This window comes from Callionymus lyra, chromosome 15 (assembly GCF_982586985.1).
Source record: "Callionymus lyra chromosome 15, fCalLyr1.hap1.1, whole genome shotgun sequence".
In the NCBI taxonomy this organism is placed as follows: Eukaryota; Metazoa; Chordata; class Actinopteri; order Syngnathiformes; family Callionymidae; genus Callionymus; species Callionymus lyra.
Window position 1 is genome coordinate 25004432 of NC_141832.1, and position 15618 is coordinate 25020049.

Sequence of the window (15618 nt, forward strand, 5' to 3'; positions counted from 1 at the left end):
GCCTTTACGGTAAAGCATTGCGGCATGCGTGTAGCACTCGGAAGGTAGCTCGAATATTCTAGCGTTTTCTAGGCTGACTCAGTGATCCTTCATAACAGGAGTTACCAGATTTGTCTGTCACTAACAAGCGTGTACACTGCGAGAGAACTTTGGGACGGTGAGCGATTAAGAATTTTATACAAATGAAAATAGCGTTTTAAAAACAATGTTTTTATTCCGGCTACTCATCTAGACTCCCAACTTGTCAACATCCGGCAGCAGACTTCTGCATGTTCAACTCTTACACACTTCATGATGATGTTTGTTGTTGTTGTTTTCTTAAACAGGTACAATGGCAGAAGAAGAACACGGCAGAAGATATCCTCAAAACCTCCAGGGGGTCCTGCAGTTGGCAGTGGAAGCTGGTTCTGGTGCTGAAGGACCTTCTTCTCTCGAGCCCATGTCTGAAGAGGTTAGAACCAGTTATTATTGTTTATTATTCTGTGTGAGTAAAATTGTATAACCTTGTGATGTACGTCGGAAGCCTTGTCTTTAGGAGTCCAGTCAACGTGTTATTTTAGAACATTCTTCTGTTCTTTTGTCAACAGAGGAAAGAGTTTCTGCGACACGCTTTGGCAGATGTATGTCAAGGTCAAATGGATGAGGTGCAACAGATGAAGAGGTGTTTGGCTGTCCTGGCTAGAGATGGCAGCGATGAGAGAGGAGGAGTAGAGGAGAGAGAGGAGGATGGTGAGGATGAGCGAGAAGCTGCCTTCGAGGTTCTATCAGAGTTATGTGAGAACCTTGACAATGCCAGAGGTTTGTAATATCATCTGAATATAGATTTTAAGGTTATTACTGTTTTACCTGTTGTTGTATTTTTTTAAATACAGACCTAAAGACTCTTGGTGGACTAGACCTATGTGTCTCCAAATATTTGTGTCACGACCAAAGTGGCTTGCGGTGGCGTGCTGCTGAACTTATAGCGTCCTGCGCTCAGAATTTGCCTCAAGTCCAGGAACATTTGTTGAACCTCGGTGTGCTGCCAAATCTGCTCCAGATCACAGACTCGGACTCCAACCCAACTGTCAGAGTGAAAGCCTTGTACGCCATCTCATGTGAGCAAATACACAAGTTTGACTTCCACACATCCGTGCAACTAATGCAGACTTCTACTGCTGTGTCTCTTCAGGTCTTGTCCGAGAGATGGAAGCAGGACTGCAGGTGTTCCTGTCCAACGACGGCTTCTCTGTGCTGATGAGGGGAATGCAGTCTGAAAACGAGAAGCTCAGGACCAAGTCTGCTTTCCTCCTGCTGAACCTGCTCACGTCGCACCCGGAACAGGAAGGTAGAGTCGTGAAGGACTTCAATTAACCACAATTATGACCTCGCTGCCAGACTAAACAAAAGACTTTTGCGATTTCGGAATTTAAAGCCTTCAAATTTTTTGTCCAGATGTGGTCGTCTCCATGGGAATGGTGCAGCAGTTGGTCTCAGTGCTGCGGACTCCTCACTCCGCTTTCCACGAGCACGTGCTTGGGGCACTTCGATGGTAAAGCCACTTCCTCTAGTCTCTGACACCAAAAAGGTTCATGTCAATGAATCTCTCTCTCCTGAATCCACGACAGTCTGGTGCAGGGATGTCCGCGAGGACTTGCTGACTGCAGAGACCCCTCCCTGGGCCTGGAGGACTTGCTCAGACAACGGGCAATGGAGCTCAAAGGAAAGGAAGAGTGTCAGGTACATTGTAATATAGACATGTTATGGCCACTTGAACCTTCAAAAACAGAGATGATGTAACTTATTTATATGATTTTCTATCTTGGAACAGGAGGAACTGGACTTCTGTGAGCAGCTGATGACTGAGTGTTTTGGTGGACAGACGTCAGATGATAATGGAATGGATCGGTAGTGTCATTTACTGGATACACCACTTTTGTCTGTTACATTTTTTTGTGTAACTATGATCCAATAGCTGGATTTTATCTCTGTAAATACATGTACTATAAAACAATTCAACATTCACTTTGGTGTTTTCACGGATGGTTATTGAATCTGATTGTGTTGTTTTTGATATTAGAATTAGTATTAGACATTATTTAAAGTTATTTCAGTTAAAAAAGGCAAAGTAACGTAATCAAGCATTACCTTACCTTATGTAGAAGAGAGTCCTGGGGCCTCATGTACTAAAAAGTTCTTAGATCCTCTACTAAATATGTCCTTAGGCTGAAATCCAGACAAAAGTATTCAGATGTATGAATCTGTGCACGACAAGAATTTAGGCACTTTTCCTTCATACATCCCAGTCAACCTAGGATTAATGGCAGACTTGTTCTTCCCGTTCCTCGCTCTCATTTACATATTTAAATAATATTTAAATTAAGTAGAGTCCGTGATTTTTCTCTCTGCGATCAGAAGAAAACAAATGAAAACATGACTGTAAACTGGTTTGACCATTTATATTCGTTGATTTAAACATTTCTGACATGGATCACATACTTACATTTAAATAGTGCATACGAGCTCCGGTGTAAATGTTTATATTTTATATACACAGTAATTAACTAATACTTTATTTACAGACGATGAGGGGCTTATTTGAAACGTCTCAAAATGAGTTTAACAAGAATGAAAGTGTGAATAAGTTAAAGTGCTGAGTATTGATGATGAAGATGAAGATGATCTGATCCTCTGAGATTCATAGAAATGTGTGACGCAGCTGCAACACACGCGAGTTCTTATTACATTTATAAAATAAAAACGTTTTGTGTACAAATGACAAATGAACAAATCATGTGACGGTGTATTTATATAGGTGTGTTTTTCAAAGAGAGCGCTCCGATCACGTGATCACACGGCTTCAGATGCGTTCATTCTGCTTCTCAACTTTGATCAAACGTTGTTTCACAAAAATCTTCATGACTTTTGTTGACTTGAAGCCTCAGACACGAATAATTTTCTTTGTTATATTATAAAAACAAGCTCATAATTCCTTTTTTTCTGAATAGTGTAAAATAACGGATTAAAATATTCATTGTAAAATGATCGATGTTTTCTTAATAAATACAGATCATTCATTTGGTGAATGAAAACATATTAATACGTTTAATAAGTGAACTGCTGTGTGTTCATGGTGCACCCGGTTCGCCTTGTGTCATACCATTGAATGGGCGCATTTATGATCAAAAAACCACTTGGTACATCAGGGCCCAGAGAACTGATGAGAGAACCAGAACGAGTATAAGGGAACCATTATTGGACGGTAGTCGGATTTATAGATTAATCCTCTTTAATCAAAGTGTCAAATGAGTACACATGTCAAACATCAGGCCTATTTAATGACGTTCATAATGCCAAGTAGTGCTGTCTAATGAATGTCGGCCAAAGTCTTAACCTACTTATAGGAACTATAGAAACCTTTTTCACAAAGTTAATTTACAGTCAATGCAGAATGTTTTCACACTTTTAAAGACTCATTTTAAAAGGGGTTACAGTTCTTGTTGTTTTTTCCTCATCAATCTATGCAGAATACCCCAAAATGATGAAGTGGAAAATGTTTTTTCCCCTTTATATTGTGAATAAAAAAAAATAGAATACTGACATCTCACATACGTATACATAAGTAAAATCCTTTACCCACTGTGACTCATTTTTTAGACATTTTTGTTAGCCCGTGACATTTCTAGAACGACACAAGCAGGTGTTTTTTATAGTATTTAAAAATAAAACAAATGCAAATATTCAAACATTTTTTTTATTTCTAATGCAGTTATCACACTTAAATATTATCCAATTCAGGTTGATTTTAAATATTAAATAATTAAACTTTTAAGAACTTTTCCATTTTGAAAACTCATCCTTGTTCTCCAGTGCTCGCATGTCTCCCACACTGATCAGCAGTTGAGCCAGGTAGTAGGTTACCATGACCACAATGTTTCCATTTTCCACTTCCATCGCCTTAAAAAGCTGAATAGCCAGCAATATGTCTGACACCATGAATATCAGACTTCCGAGGAGCGTTATAAACTGTCCACTTCTGATCGCCAAACACCCCATGAGTGTGATGAGGAGGATGTAGACGGCCACACCAGGGGTCAGGAGGTTGGCATGAGGGACCTTTTGCAGGAATGGATACAAGTAGACGTAGAAGGAAACTCCAAACAAAAAGAGGATGAGGTACAGTAGGCGGTTCCAGGAGGACGAGGAGTAGTTTGTGTAACGAGAGGAGAGGAAGGTGATGGAGTAGAGCAGGTGTGCGATGGCAAACGCTCCCATTCCTGGAAAAAAAAAACATAAGCATGCATTCATTTATCATTATTGGATTTAGAATTCATAGTTCTGCATTTTCCATCCTCATATGTAGGAAATGTTTGCTAATTATGTGAAAAATATACTTAATTATGAATAATCACAGAGATTGGAAAAAAAAATAATACCAATGAAATTAAAAAAGCACAGCAATAGGATAAAACTTAATGTTTGTAAAAAATAGGGACATGTGCACGAAAATAGGAGATATATTTAAAGTTAACATTTTCAAAAGTAAGATTTAATTTAACATATTTATATTTAATATGAGGTGAAAGTCTGATGTTACCGTGCAGGAAGAGCTCCGACCACACCAGGCAGATGTCACCCACAGCGGAGAGGATCAGTCCTCCTCCCACTTGCAGAACACTCCGGCCTCCGTTCCAGTACAGCACAGTGGCGGCTAGCAGGAGCGTCGGTGCCGATTTGATCCCGGCCGTGGTGAGGGACGCCGGAGAGTCGGGAGTCCAAATGTAGAAGTACAGAGTGGAGGCCATGAAGAAAGGCAGTAGGGAGAAGAGGAGAGCGCATGACTGAAGGAAAAGAGACTAGTTAATATCCAGAGAAAGAGTGTCGCCACAGACTCAAAGATTCCTACCACATTTCTCCTCTGGCGCCGGTCAAAGGCATCTGTCTCCAGGATGTCCATCTTCTGACCCAATTCTGGTTTCTGTGACTACGGCCAACACTTCTACACACTCACAGCTTCTTCTGTTCTGGTGGTGTTTGACTGAACTTTAGACTGATCCTGGCTTTCAGATTGCTCTCTGATAATCCATGTTCCTGACAAAGAAATCCTGGCCTTTGACCTATTCTGCAGCAATATATTAGTGACATGAACAAGAAGTTCAAAGTTGAGGACATGACATGGAGAAACAACCTTCTTATGGTGGTTGTCGTTTCAACTTTTACTTCAACCTTCAAGACAATTCAAGAGATTCTTAAACTACAGACATTTCACTGTGCATTTATTGTCATTATGAGTGATTAAAAAGAAAGTCGGGCGGATATCTTTTAATTAAAATGCCAAAGGAGGTTACGTGCCTGCCTCTAAGCAAAACAAAAGGAGAATATTTATCAATAATATGGTAATGTTTTTTTTTAGGAAAGTTTTAAAGCTTGTATGGCTTCTCAAATCTCACAAGTAGACACAAATCAACCTTTCTGTGACAGTCCTGGATGAATGTGTTGTTATTGTTGCATTAGTGTTGTGTAATGGTTCAATATTCAGACTCATTGGGAAAACTACCAAGCTTCTGTCACAGTTGGTGAAGACTTCAGCATTCTTACTCGGAACCCGCAGGTTCGATTCCTGGGTAGGGGAATGCGAACACGATTCTTGAGTCATGAAGGTAGTTTTACGGATTTAATTTTGCTTATTAATACAACGATGTGAAAATAAGTTCCTCTGCAAACGTATATGCTTTCTATGCGCTCTTCTAGTCATCTTGATTGAGTAACTACAGTGGACTATAAGAATGTTTGAGTATGCATGATGTTTGACTGACAAAGACTGTGGATTTTACTTGTTCCGATTCTCTAGTTGTTCCACACAGTTTTAAGTAGCATCGACCTAAACCTGTGGGAGGAGCAGTTTACAATGATTGACTTCTGCAGGCTAGACTTTGGACGCTGCTTAACAACGTCCTGAGAGTGTCAGGCGTACAGAGGCCATGGATTATCAGGTGAACGATGTAATAAAGGCTAATGTAGATGAAACGTTTAGATACTAGGAGAAGATTAAACACCACAGTAAGTTTTTATTTTTGATGTTTGTGTCTCTGCAGGACATCTCAACCGGCTTGAGGATAGGGGTTGTAGGATTCGGGCACCTAGGTAGGACTCTTTTCTATGTGTGTTCCGAGATCACCGGCTCACCTGTGTTCTGCAGGTCAGTTCTTGGTGCAGAGGATCCTCAACGATGGAGCTGCAGCTGGTTTAAGGCTGGCTTTCGTATGGAATAGAAACCCTGAGAAGCTCAGAGGTTTGGTCCCAGATGAGCATGTTCTAGAGGACCTTGCCTGCTTTGCAGACAAGTAAGTTCAACTTTAAATAATTCCTCCAAATGAAAGTCTTCAATTTTCTGTCTATGTGTGTGTTAGGCTCTGTGATGTCATCGTGGAGGTGTGTCATCCTCAGATAGTCAAAGATTTTGGTCTTCTGTTTCTGTCCAAATCACACTTTATGGTGAGAAACTAAATATATTCATTGTTTGACGTTGTTTATGACATTCTACCTTGGTTGTTCTCCCCTTAGGTGGGCTCCCCTTCTTCTCTTTCTGACCCAGATCTGAACCACCAACTTCGGCAAGCGGCTCATGACAATGGAAAGACTCTATATGTGCCCAGTGGTGCATTATGGGGTGGCCAGGACATACAGAAGCTGAATGACAGTGGAGGACTGAAGGTAATGCCAGCCTAGCTTCAGAATCACTTGATCAGTTTAAATATGAATCTCATGCATTCCCAGGCTTTGTTCATCAGAATGTCGAAGCATCCTTCCTGCTTCCGGCTGACTGGAGACGTCCTCTCTGACTGGACAGAAGACGAGGGCAGGCGTGTGTTATACAGCGGCTCAGTTGCACAGCTGTGTCCGCTCGCTCCCAACAACGTCAACACCATGGCGGTGGCGGCGGTGGCAGCCGGGTCTCTCGGCTTCTCAGGAGTTCGAGGAGAAATCGTGTCCGACACGGCGTGAGTGAATGTGTAGCCGACTCGTACCATGAGCTTGAGCCCTGTAGTTCTGCTTCAGGTTAAGAGACTACCATGTGGTGGAAGTGGAGGTGACTGGGCCTGATGGATTCTCTGTGAATACGGTGAGGAGAAATCCAGCCCGACTTGGAGCAGTGACCGGCAGCGCAACATACAATTCCTTTTGGAATAGTTTACAAGGTGAGTTCTACAAAAGTGGCCTTTGAAAGACAGTATATAATGTTATTTAAGGAGAAATAAAATAAAATAAATACATATTTGTAAGAAATAAATGTTCTCATTTGGTAGTAGAGCATCTTAAACCTTAGAGATTTAAAGAACTAGAGCAGACCAAAAAAAACAGTACACCATCAAACAGATAATACAACTTTCATGATTCAAAAAGTTTGTTGGCTCACAGTAAAAAGGCATCTTAAAGAGGAATCCAACCTGATCTACCAGGGTGACAGTCTAACCACTGGGTCAAAAGTTGGCTAGCTTCTTGTTCTTGTGAAAAGGGGAATAATGATTCTTTGTTATCCACTGTCTGGCTCAGTATAACCGTCTTATTTTACAACATTTTTCTTAATGTTTGGCTTCTTACCTTTTGCCATTTTCTGTTTTTCTTTCAGTTTGCAAAGGACATGGTGGAAAAGTTTATTTGTGCTGAGTCTGCTGAAACATTTCACACACTTTTCTTCATTAAAAAAACAAAGAGGCAAATAAGAGGCAGGTCTTTTTGTTACTTTTATTTTATATCATCTGCTCCTGGATTGTAACAAAGAATAAAGTCTTAGTTCATTTTTGCACCAAATCCATAAAACATCTTTGTGCAATGATTTGTTCCACAAGTTATTAGTTCATTATTATTAGTGTAAGGAGTAGCCTCGTCGTAGAACGTGAGCACACTTCTCAAGGGCATGTGATGTCAGCAGTGAGCTGACAATGACCCACAGTTTTTTTTGTTTTACTTTTCCTAGATATCTAGTCAGCAAGGCATTTTGGGGGGAAAGTGCTGCAATAACATAAAAATACTTTTTTTAAACTGCGAAAAACAAGTTAGTTGAAGACAAACGGGATGAGGATGACAAGCTGGTAAGAAGGAGGGTGTTTGTTCGGCTTAAAACTTTTACTCGATACAATTATGACACCAAGTGCATCCAGTGTTAGTACCATATGAAATACAGCCACTGATTTACCAAATATTTCCATCCGTGTTCCTGCACTGACTGCATGAAGCAAAACAACCTGCTGGTGTAACTTTAGTTGTGAAGCCAGCATACATTTCTTAAAAATGAGGAGCACACAAATCTGAAAGACACAGAGTGTTTCAAAACTCATAACAAACCGATATAGCTCTTACTGCACACATTTGCAGTGTGGGAGTACGGAGAGTAACCACCACAAGAATGTCACTAGTTTAAATATTTTGTGTGTCTCAGTTTTTGTCACCAACTTCCCCGTTGCTGCTGCCGTTCACACTGGACGCAGCGGAAACCTTGTTTTTGTACGGTAGACTGTAGGGCTGGCGAATGTTTACCCGGTCCTTTTCGGCCTCTTCGTCTTCATCGTAGCGCTCATCTTCGTCGTTGTCCTCATTCTCACTATGGTGGGGTGAAGAGTGGCGGGACAAGGACGGGGACGGCGGCACGGAGGCTGGACGTGGGTATCGGAAGCCTGAAGTCTGCAGATGATGTTCAAGTTGGAAAATACGTCAGCCTTGTTTTTTAATAATATATTATATTACAATTTGCTACCCTGTCATAAACTCTCCTGTGCCACGGGTGTTCCTGCCGTATTAGGTCAATAGCGCCCTCTTGTGGTTTTATCAATCACTGTCACCTGAGCTATTAGTCAACCTTTTTATTTTTACATTGTGGCCTTATATTGAAAATTTGAAACACAATTATGAAAATGGCCACAGTTAGAAATGTTTATTCCTAAAAACTAAAGTTGACTTTACAATACTGAACTCCTACAGTTTTAATGAAAGAATACCAGATCAAAGTTCAAACGTTCAATGAATCACCTTGAGTTTAATTTGAAATAGATAAACACCTTCTAAGTGTAGCATGTAGCAACTAAGCTAATGCAGATAGACGACTAATTTTATATAGCCTATTATTTATAAAAGTGGTTCAACAGCCTTCGTCTTAGTTTTGGAAACTATATAAGCATTTTTTGATATAAGACTTTAAAATTTCAACATTATTTCCACAGAGTGCAAAACATATATAAAAAAAAATGTTATGGACCATCATCCCCATTTTGTATACATTTTGTAACAGTCTAGTCGTTTAACACTATATATTTTGCCTAATTTAGGTTATTGAAAAGTCTGTTTAAATGAAAAGAAGAACTTACCGATGTGGGCTCATGGAGTTCATACATGTAGGTGTCAGGAAAAGCTTTAGCCAGCGCCATGTGTCGGGCCGATACATAGTACTGATTTGGAGTAGGAATAAATGTAAATAAAAAGTATATAAATAAAGATAAGATGAGTCACCCTGAGAGAGAAGTTCTTACTCTGCCCAGGTATTTCCAATCCAAAAGGTCACTGAGACGCTCAGTCCGGTTCCTCTGGATGATTCTCTGGCGTCGGCTCTGCTTACAGAATTGGAAGAGGAAGGAGGTGAGTTGGTTACATGACTCGTCCACGCTACGGAACCGTCGGTCCAGAATGTAAATGCCTGCAAAAGAAAGACTCATGGTAGTTATTCTGAGGACAGACATAGGAAGCTTTTGCAGATGAAACTGACCGTAGGCTGATGGGTCTGCAATGTGTTCTTCCATGAAGCAGCCGAAGCCCGACAGGTTTGTTGAGATTGATGGAATCCCCATGACAGTGCACTCGGCTAACCAAACAGGAAGTTACTTTTAGAATGTCTTTTTACTCTTTCTAGCCTTCATGACACAACATCACCTGGTGTGTAGCCCCAGGGCTCATAGTAAGAGGGGAAGACGCCGAGGTGGCAACCTCTTACAAAGTCCTCGTAGTCCATGGGCAGCAGAGGAGAGGTGGACGACAGGAACTCTGGGTGGAAAATTATCTGCGGTGCAGAGAGTTCAGTGAGGGGTCAGGCTAATGTTGAGACATTAATAAAAGACAAACGGCGGACCTTGACGCGGTCAGAAGAGCTGTTGAAAAGGCCCATGCGCCGGACGCTGCTGAGGATGGGGTCAGAGCTGTCATCTAGCATGTTGTGGGTGCAGATGGGAGGCTGAGATTGTCTCTGGGTGGCAAAGATGGCTCGTTTCATGATGGTGAAGTCCTCCTTGTCCAGCATCTTGGACACGTCGGGCAGCTGTCCACTGTGGAAGCAGTTTAATGGATGTTTCAGTTGAAGTCGTTTTTTAAAAATTAAAATTGTGGTGAAAATACTTACACTAGAAGCGACTCATAGAGTTTCTTTCCAAATCGCTCCTTCACCGTCTGTGCAGTGTCCCTGTTGAGTTTACATGATTAGACTAAACCAAATGTAAACTTTGAAACGAGAGGAGTCGCACCAGAGCTGCTTCCTGACCGCCTGACCCTTCAATGTCTCCACATTAAAGTTGTTGGTCCTAGCCGGCATGATGAAGAAGGCAATGACGGTTACGTCACTGTGGTTGACCTGCAGATCAAACTCAAGCTAGCATGTGGACATCAGCATCGGGGGGGAAATAAACCGACACCAACCCTCAGTAGGTAGTTGAGTCTGGCAAGAGACTCCAGGAAAACATCAGCGCCCTTGTTGGAAAACTCATAACGTCCAGCAATGAAGAGGAACAAACACTTGTCCAGGTTAAAATCAAGGTGTCTGAGGAAAGATATAATCATACCTGTGATCTTTGTCTATAGAGAAGGATATTTGAATGTACTATGCACTTGAACAAGACTTTACATCTTGACTAAAGCAGATATCCAAGGTTCTCATCACTGACCCATAAAAGTGTCCCCTCACAAACTCTTGGATACGATTTTTGCTCTGAGCGTGGAGGTTTTGAAACTCATGGACGGCTGAAAACTTCTTCACATTAAGGCCATTTGGAGTGACGATGTCTGTGTGAAGACAAGAGAGACAAATAGCTGTTAAGAACGAAGCCAGGTGATAAGGGACTGGAAGGAAGAGAGTGAATGGATGAAATAGGCAGTCACATAATAGAGGCATCTGGAGTCGTCTCTATATAGCCGCATCATTTTAAACCTTTTCCGGTCTGACCCTGAGATAACACATGGGTTTGTGGTATCCCCTGTGTTGTCTCTGGGTCAAGTTGAACGACCTCCACCACTCCACATGTATTTCTGGAAGCCATGAAAGGTTGACCCTGAGGCAGCACAAGGGCTAAATAGTGGTATGTTAAATTGTGGTATTGGCATAATTCAGACTTTTTTTTATTTTATTTAAAAATATATTTAATTTTAATAATTGGAAAAACTAGCATATACTATCAGAGAGATTTGATACTGAATTTAATGCAACTATGTTCTACATGGGACTTTTTCCCAGACATATACGTTTGCTGAAATGACTCAAATCTATTTTCATAATAACATTAATATTTAATTCAATTCAACAAATTTTATTTGACATATGCATTACATTTACAGATTAGAATAACCAACAAAAATGATTTCTGACACAAACTTATGAAGTCCATCATGGTAAGAAATATAGATAAAGGTCAGTTTGGGTAATTGTTCTAAATGCTCCTCACCTGGTTTCCTCTTGAGCAGATGTTCCGCCTCGATGGCTGTGATCTGCGACACAGTGGTGAAGACATGAGAGCAGTGCGCCGCTGCTCGCTCCAAACAGTAGCGATGGTAGATCTGCCTGTCGCCTGCCTCCTTGTCCACGTTGAACTGAAGCAAAAATATGAGTCAAGGTCAGCGTGTACATCTCTTTCCCACAACTTTGGTTTAAGTTTTACTAAGCTTGTTGAAAAAGTTGTGAACTTATTTTGAACTTTAGCAGAATGAAAATCTCATTCTAATTTTTAAAACATGCATTTCTCACCTCTTAGCTTTACTTATTTCATTTTAACGTAAGTAACAAGGTAAAAGAGATTTGTTCAATTACTGAGGTTTTTTTTAGATTTTCTTTTACAGTTTTGAATTAAATAACGAGAACTTTTTTTTTTAATATATACAAAATTCCAAGATAACCTGTCAATTAAAATGATCTCAAAACAACTCCTAATATTAAGCACTACTCTGCACAATATAACTGTTGCATTTCAAATGTCTGGCACTTCTCACGACAGCTCAAACCTCAGCAAGGTTGTTGTAAAAGTCCACATTTCCAGCGCACAGATATCGCCCCAGCAGCGTGGCGTGAGTGGTGAAGATGGTTGCGACAGGCAGCTGTCTGTGTCGACACAACACCAGACCGAGACCCGCCAACCACTCGTGGAATTGAGCCACAATGTGTGGAGGCTCCTCGCACTGCGCTGCATACTGAGGTTGTAGAAAAATGTGAGGCATTAGGAGGGAAACACCAACATGTAATTAAGTAAGTAAGTCATTTTTATCTATATACCGCTTTTCCAGACCAGGGTCACAAAGCACTTAAACAATTAAAACAATATTCAATAAAGTATATACTTTAAAGGTCAAGATAAAACTGATAACACAACAGGAGCTGCAGAAAATCAAGGAAAAGCCTGAACAAATAGAAACATGCAGGAAACATCGATGGACAAGAAATGATTCATTGATACTTGGAGGTTAGTCACACACCTCTCCGAGGAGCCAGGCTGTCAGGAAGCCGAAAAGGACAGCGTCATTAGCCTCACGGTCAAACCACGGCACCCCGATGTCACAGAGGTCCCACAGCTCGCTCTTCCAAGTGTCCAGAGACCAGGCAGTGAAGGCCACATCGATCAAGATCACATAGGGACTTCCTTCAATCAGCCAGCGACCAAAATAGACCTAAGGAGACACAATGAATTAAGATTTGTCGTCTTTAGAACTCTTACGATCCTTAAAATGATAAATAAAGTGAGGCCAGTCTCATCTTTAACCAGAAACAGAAATTCAAATGTAACACTCCCAAATTTGAAAAACCTATCCAGCCTTGACCCATAATTCCACATCAGTGACACAAAGACACACACAAGTCTATTTCTGTTTTCAGGAGCGCTCCAGCACGAGTGGGGAGGGGCTGACATTGATATTACATCTAACCTTTGTAGGGAAATGTCACAAGGGTTGCACATGCTGTCACAAACTGAAGGCTGAGCTGAAGTTTAATTTTGGGTCAACAGTTGTTCAGGAGCTGCTTAACATCTATGTAGGTAGGATCCTAAGACAGAGGGTCTTTCATAGACGAGGTGGGGTTGTGTGTGTTCACTGTCTGGGTACCTTACACCCGCTGGAGTTCATCTTGTCAATAGTCCTCTTCAGTGCCGGGTTTGTTGGCTCGATCAGCTCCACCTGTGTGCGCACGTTGCTCTCCACATATGGACCCACCAGGAAATAGTTCTCCCCCCATTCCTCGGCGGTCAGGCGGGCTTTGGTCTGGATGACGGTGTAGATGCCTCCCACTTCACACACATTCACAAGTGAGCACATGATAGACCAAGACAGACAGAGATAGACACTTCTGCTAGTAAACAAGAGCCTCGGAAGAATAAGGGGGGATTAGTTACACTGTCCTTTCAACAGTATCTTTTTTAAATAAACATTTTAATGTATCTGCTTAGGGACAACAACAAGCTTTTCTTACACATTTAAAAAAGATGCACTTGATGTGCTCGTCAATGATAAATTGACTCAGTGATAAAATGAAATCCGGGTTAAAATTCTCAGAACATAGTTCGCTCCCAAATGAAAAGTGTATTTAAATGCAGAATAATTAAATCATCAAAATGGAGAAGATATGGATTAGAATATTAACAAAGACACACAGACCTACTAAAACTAGGGTCAGGAAATATTGGTTCACCTTTATTTGCGACTTCCCAAGCAATCTCAAAAAGAACAGCATCCTCCAAATCAAAGTCCTCTTCCCACTCCTCGAGTCCCGAGAGCGATGTGACAGAGAGGCTGCGAGCCAGCGGCATGCTGGGAAGACAGAAACATCAGCAACGTTTGAGGAATAAACCACAAGCTAAAAACACAGCAATTCGAGTTTAACAATGATTCCACCTGCTTTTGTCGGTATTTGTGCAATAGCCTTTATGACAACATTTGCCTTTCACCACTACAAGAAATATTATTTTGATGACTTGCACAACCAAAATCGATAATAGTAATAGGACTGTGAGAAAATTGATCGTCTCTTCTAAATCTTAGAATTAAATTTGAGATAATAAAGGAACTTGATCGAGGGTCAAACAGCGAGTCAGAACATTCACATGCTGTATGTATAATGTTTAACCACCTGGTGACTCTGCAGGCTTTCCACTTATTTTAGATGTCAGGTGTAGATAGTGAGTGCAGTTGTGTTTGTGTTATTTGTCTCCTCATGTTTTTTTTTGTACCAAATTCAATAATTTATCAACATTTTTCATTTGTCAACAATTCGAACACAACGTTTAAGATAACAAACACGCAATGTTCATACAATGTGGGTTCCTTGTGTACAGTTACTGCTTGCACAACTTTTTACAAGCAGGGAATGGCAAGGAAAAAAAAGGCATAGTAATAAATAAACATAGTTAATAAAGTATTTAACTATTTATATATTTAGGTATAAACTCGATACGGCTGTTTGAAAGTGACCTTGTGCCGGTTCTTAACTTAATTCAATGTATTCAACTGTTCCTTTTTGTGTGTCGTGTGTAAGGAGATAGCAATGTTCAGGAAATTGCCCAAGATTATTGCTCAAGAGATCATTTCTAATGATTGATTTCTGCAAGCAAGTACATGTAAAAGAAGAGAGAGAAATGTATTTTTTTCTCTTTCTTCATCAAATGTGTCTGTTCATAAATATTATTATATAATGATTTTTTTTATTGTTAATTATCCAATCCTAAAGGAATGTTTTGTTGTGGTGTTGTTTTAAACGCTCATGTCTTGCTTGAGAGTTGTGGTAACTTGGTCAGTATTACGTGTCAATTTTACTTAAGGGTTCTTATAAAATCTGACAGTTTCCATAACAAGTACAGCAAGCTAACACGATACATTTTAAATGTTAACGTGATCTGTATTTACTAATCATTTTGACAAGATATAGCAGGATCTACATTTAAACGTAAACAACACCACTTTGACATTGTCCAGGGACCTCCAGTGCCATGACGATCAAGGCCCACAGGTTAGCAGCGACGGAAGTCAACAAAAGCTCGCTGAAATAGATGTTTCCTTTCATTTCTCAGCGTATCTGCGAGCTGAAGCACTACTGTCACCATCTCAGGCTCATCTGTATGTCCCGTATGTTCCAAGTTGTGGGACGTGACAGCGAGCACACGCACACACACACACACACACACACACACACACACTTTTACTTGACGCCGCGCGAAGCCGCCGAAGAGTGACCGTTTCGACATAGTTAGCACAGAAGTCCACATTTCTACTCACACTCCTTGTTGGACAGTAAGTTGACGAGGATCAGACGCACATTAGCAGCTGTCACAGTCCGTCCCTCTGCACGAGCGCAGCAGCGGAGAGTGGGCGGGGCTTTAACCGGACTCAGCGTTTGCATGGTCACGTGAC

The 15618-nt window shown here is 40.9% G+C and overlaps 4 protein-coding genes across 4 annotated transcripts; 2 read left to right on the top strand and 2 right to left on the bottom strand.

Annotated features, from left to right (window-relative positions):
- Positions 1–25: 25 nt before the first annotated feature.
- Positions 26–2004, top strand: hspbp1 (HSPA (heat shock 70kDa) binding protein, cytoplasmic cochaperone 1). Its single transcript, XM_087809231.1, has 8 exons — positions 26–157; positions 327–451; positions 588–798; positions 873–1097; positions 1172–1327; positions 1435–1531; positions 1608–1719; positions 1811–2004. The coding sequence occupies exons 2-8, from the start codon at positions 332–334 to the stop codon at positions 1889–1891; spliced, it is 1002 nt and encodes a 333-aa protein (XP_087665357.1). The 5' UTR covers positions 26–157; positions 327–331; the 3' UTR covers positions 1892–2004.
- Positions 2005–3717: 1713 nt separating this feature from the next.
- Positions 3718–4948, bottom strand: tmem86b (transmembrane protein 86B). Its single transcript, XM_087809502.1, has 3 exons — positions 4886–4948; positions 4577–4820; positions 3718–4256 (listed from the first exon to the last, which is right to left on the bottom strand). The coding sequence occupies exons 1-3, from the start codon at positions 4934–4936 to the stop codon at positions 3808–3810; spliced, it is 744 nt and encodes a 247-aa protein (XP_087665628.1). The 5' UTR covers positions 4937–4948; the 3' UTR covers positions 3718–3807.
- Positions 4949–5610: 662 nt separating this feature from the next.
- On the top strand, positions 5611–7800 carry aspdh (aspartate dehydrogenase domain containing). The gene is made up of 8 exons (XM_087809033.1): positions 5611–5639; positions 6075–6123; positions 6179–6323; positions 6390–6474; positions 6544–6693; positions 6757–6980; positions 7039–7178; positions 7610–7800. The coding sequence occupies exons 1-8, from the start codon at positions 5634–5636 to the stop codon at positions 7645–7647; spliced, it is 837 nt and encodes a 278-aa protein (XP_087665159.1). The 5' UTR covers positions 5611–5633; the 3' UTR covers positions 7648–7800.
- gys1 (glycogen synthase 1 (muscle)) lies at positions 7712–15592 on the bottom strand. The gene is made up of 16 exons (XM_087809031.1): positions 15484–15592; positions 13904–14022; positions 13321–13502; positions 12697–12888; positions 12229–12414; positions 11676–11820; positions 10902–11019; positions 10657–10777; positions 10485–10591; positions 10364–10423; positions 10097–10289; positions 9901–10027; positions 9737–9832; positions 9504–9667; positions 9342–9422; positions 7712–8661 (listed from the first exon to the last, which is right to left on the bottom strand). Exons 2-16 carry the CDS (start codon positions 14019–14021, stop codon positions 8416–8418), a joined length of 2136 nt encoding a protein of 711 aa, XP_087665157.1. The 5' UTR covers position 14022; positions 15484–15592; the 3' UTR covers positions 7712–8415.
- Positions 15593–15618: the final 26 nt, after the last annotated feature.

Coding starts and splice junctions, on each gene's coding strand:
- hspbp1 (XM_087809231.1), top strand. CDS start 332: ATGGCAGAAGAAGAACACGGCAGAAGATATCCTCAAAACCTCCAGGGG. Junction 799..872: donor GAACCTTGACAATGCCAGAG/GTTTGTAATATC, acceptor TTTTAAATACAG/ACCTAAAGACTCTTGGTGGA. Junction 1,098..1,171: donor AGCCTTGTACGCCATCTCAT/GTGAGCAAATAC, acceptor GTGTCTCTTCAG/GTCTTGTCCGAGAGATGGAA.
- tmem86b (XM_087809502.1), bottom strand. CDS start 4,936: ATGGACATCCTGGAGACAGATGCCTTTGACCGGCGCCAGAGGAGAAAT. Junction 4,821..4,885: donor GGCGCCAGAGGAGAAATGTG/GTAGGAATCTTT, acceptor CTTTTCCTTCAG/TCATGCGCTCTCCTCTTCTC. Junction 4,257..4,576: donor GTCGGAGCTCTTCCTGCACG/GTAACATCAGAC, acceptor TTTTTTTTCCAG/GAATGGGAGCGTTTGCCATC.
- aspdh (XM_087809033.1), top strand. Junction 6,694..6,756: donor ATGACAGTGGAGGACTGAAG/GTAATGCCAGCC, acceptor ATGCATTCCCAG/GCTTTGTTCATCAGAATGTC. Junction 6,981..7,038: donor GAAATCGTGTCCGACACGGC/GTGAGTGAATGT, acceptor GTTCTGCTTCAG/GTTAAGAGACTACCATGTGG.
- gys1 (XM_087809031.1), bottom strand. CDS start 14,021: ATGCCGCTGGCTCGCAGCCTCTCTGTCACATCGCTCTCGGGACTCGAG. Junction 10,778..10,901: donor GTGAGGGGACACTTTTATGG/GTCAGTGATGAG, acceptor ATCTTTCCTCAG/ACACCTTGATTTTAACCTGG. Junction 10,028..10,096: donor GCTCTTCTGACCGCGTCAAG/GTCCGCCGTTTG, acceptor TCTGCACCGCAG/ATAATTTTCCACCCAGAGTT.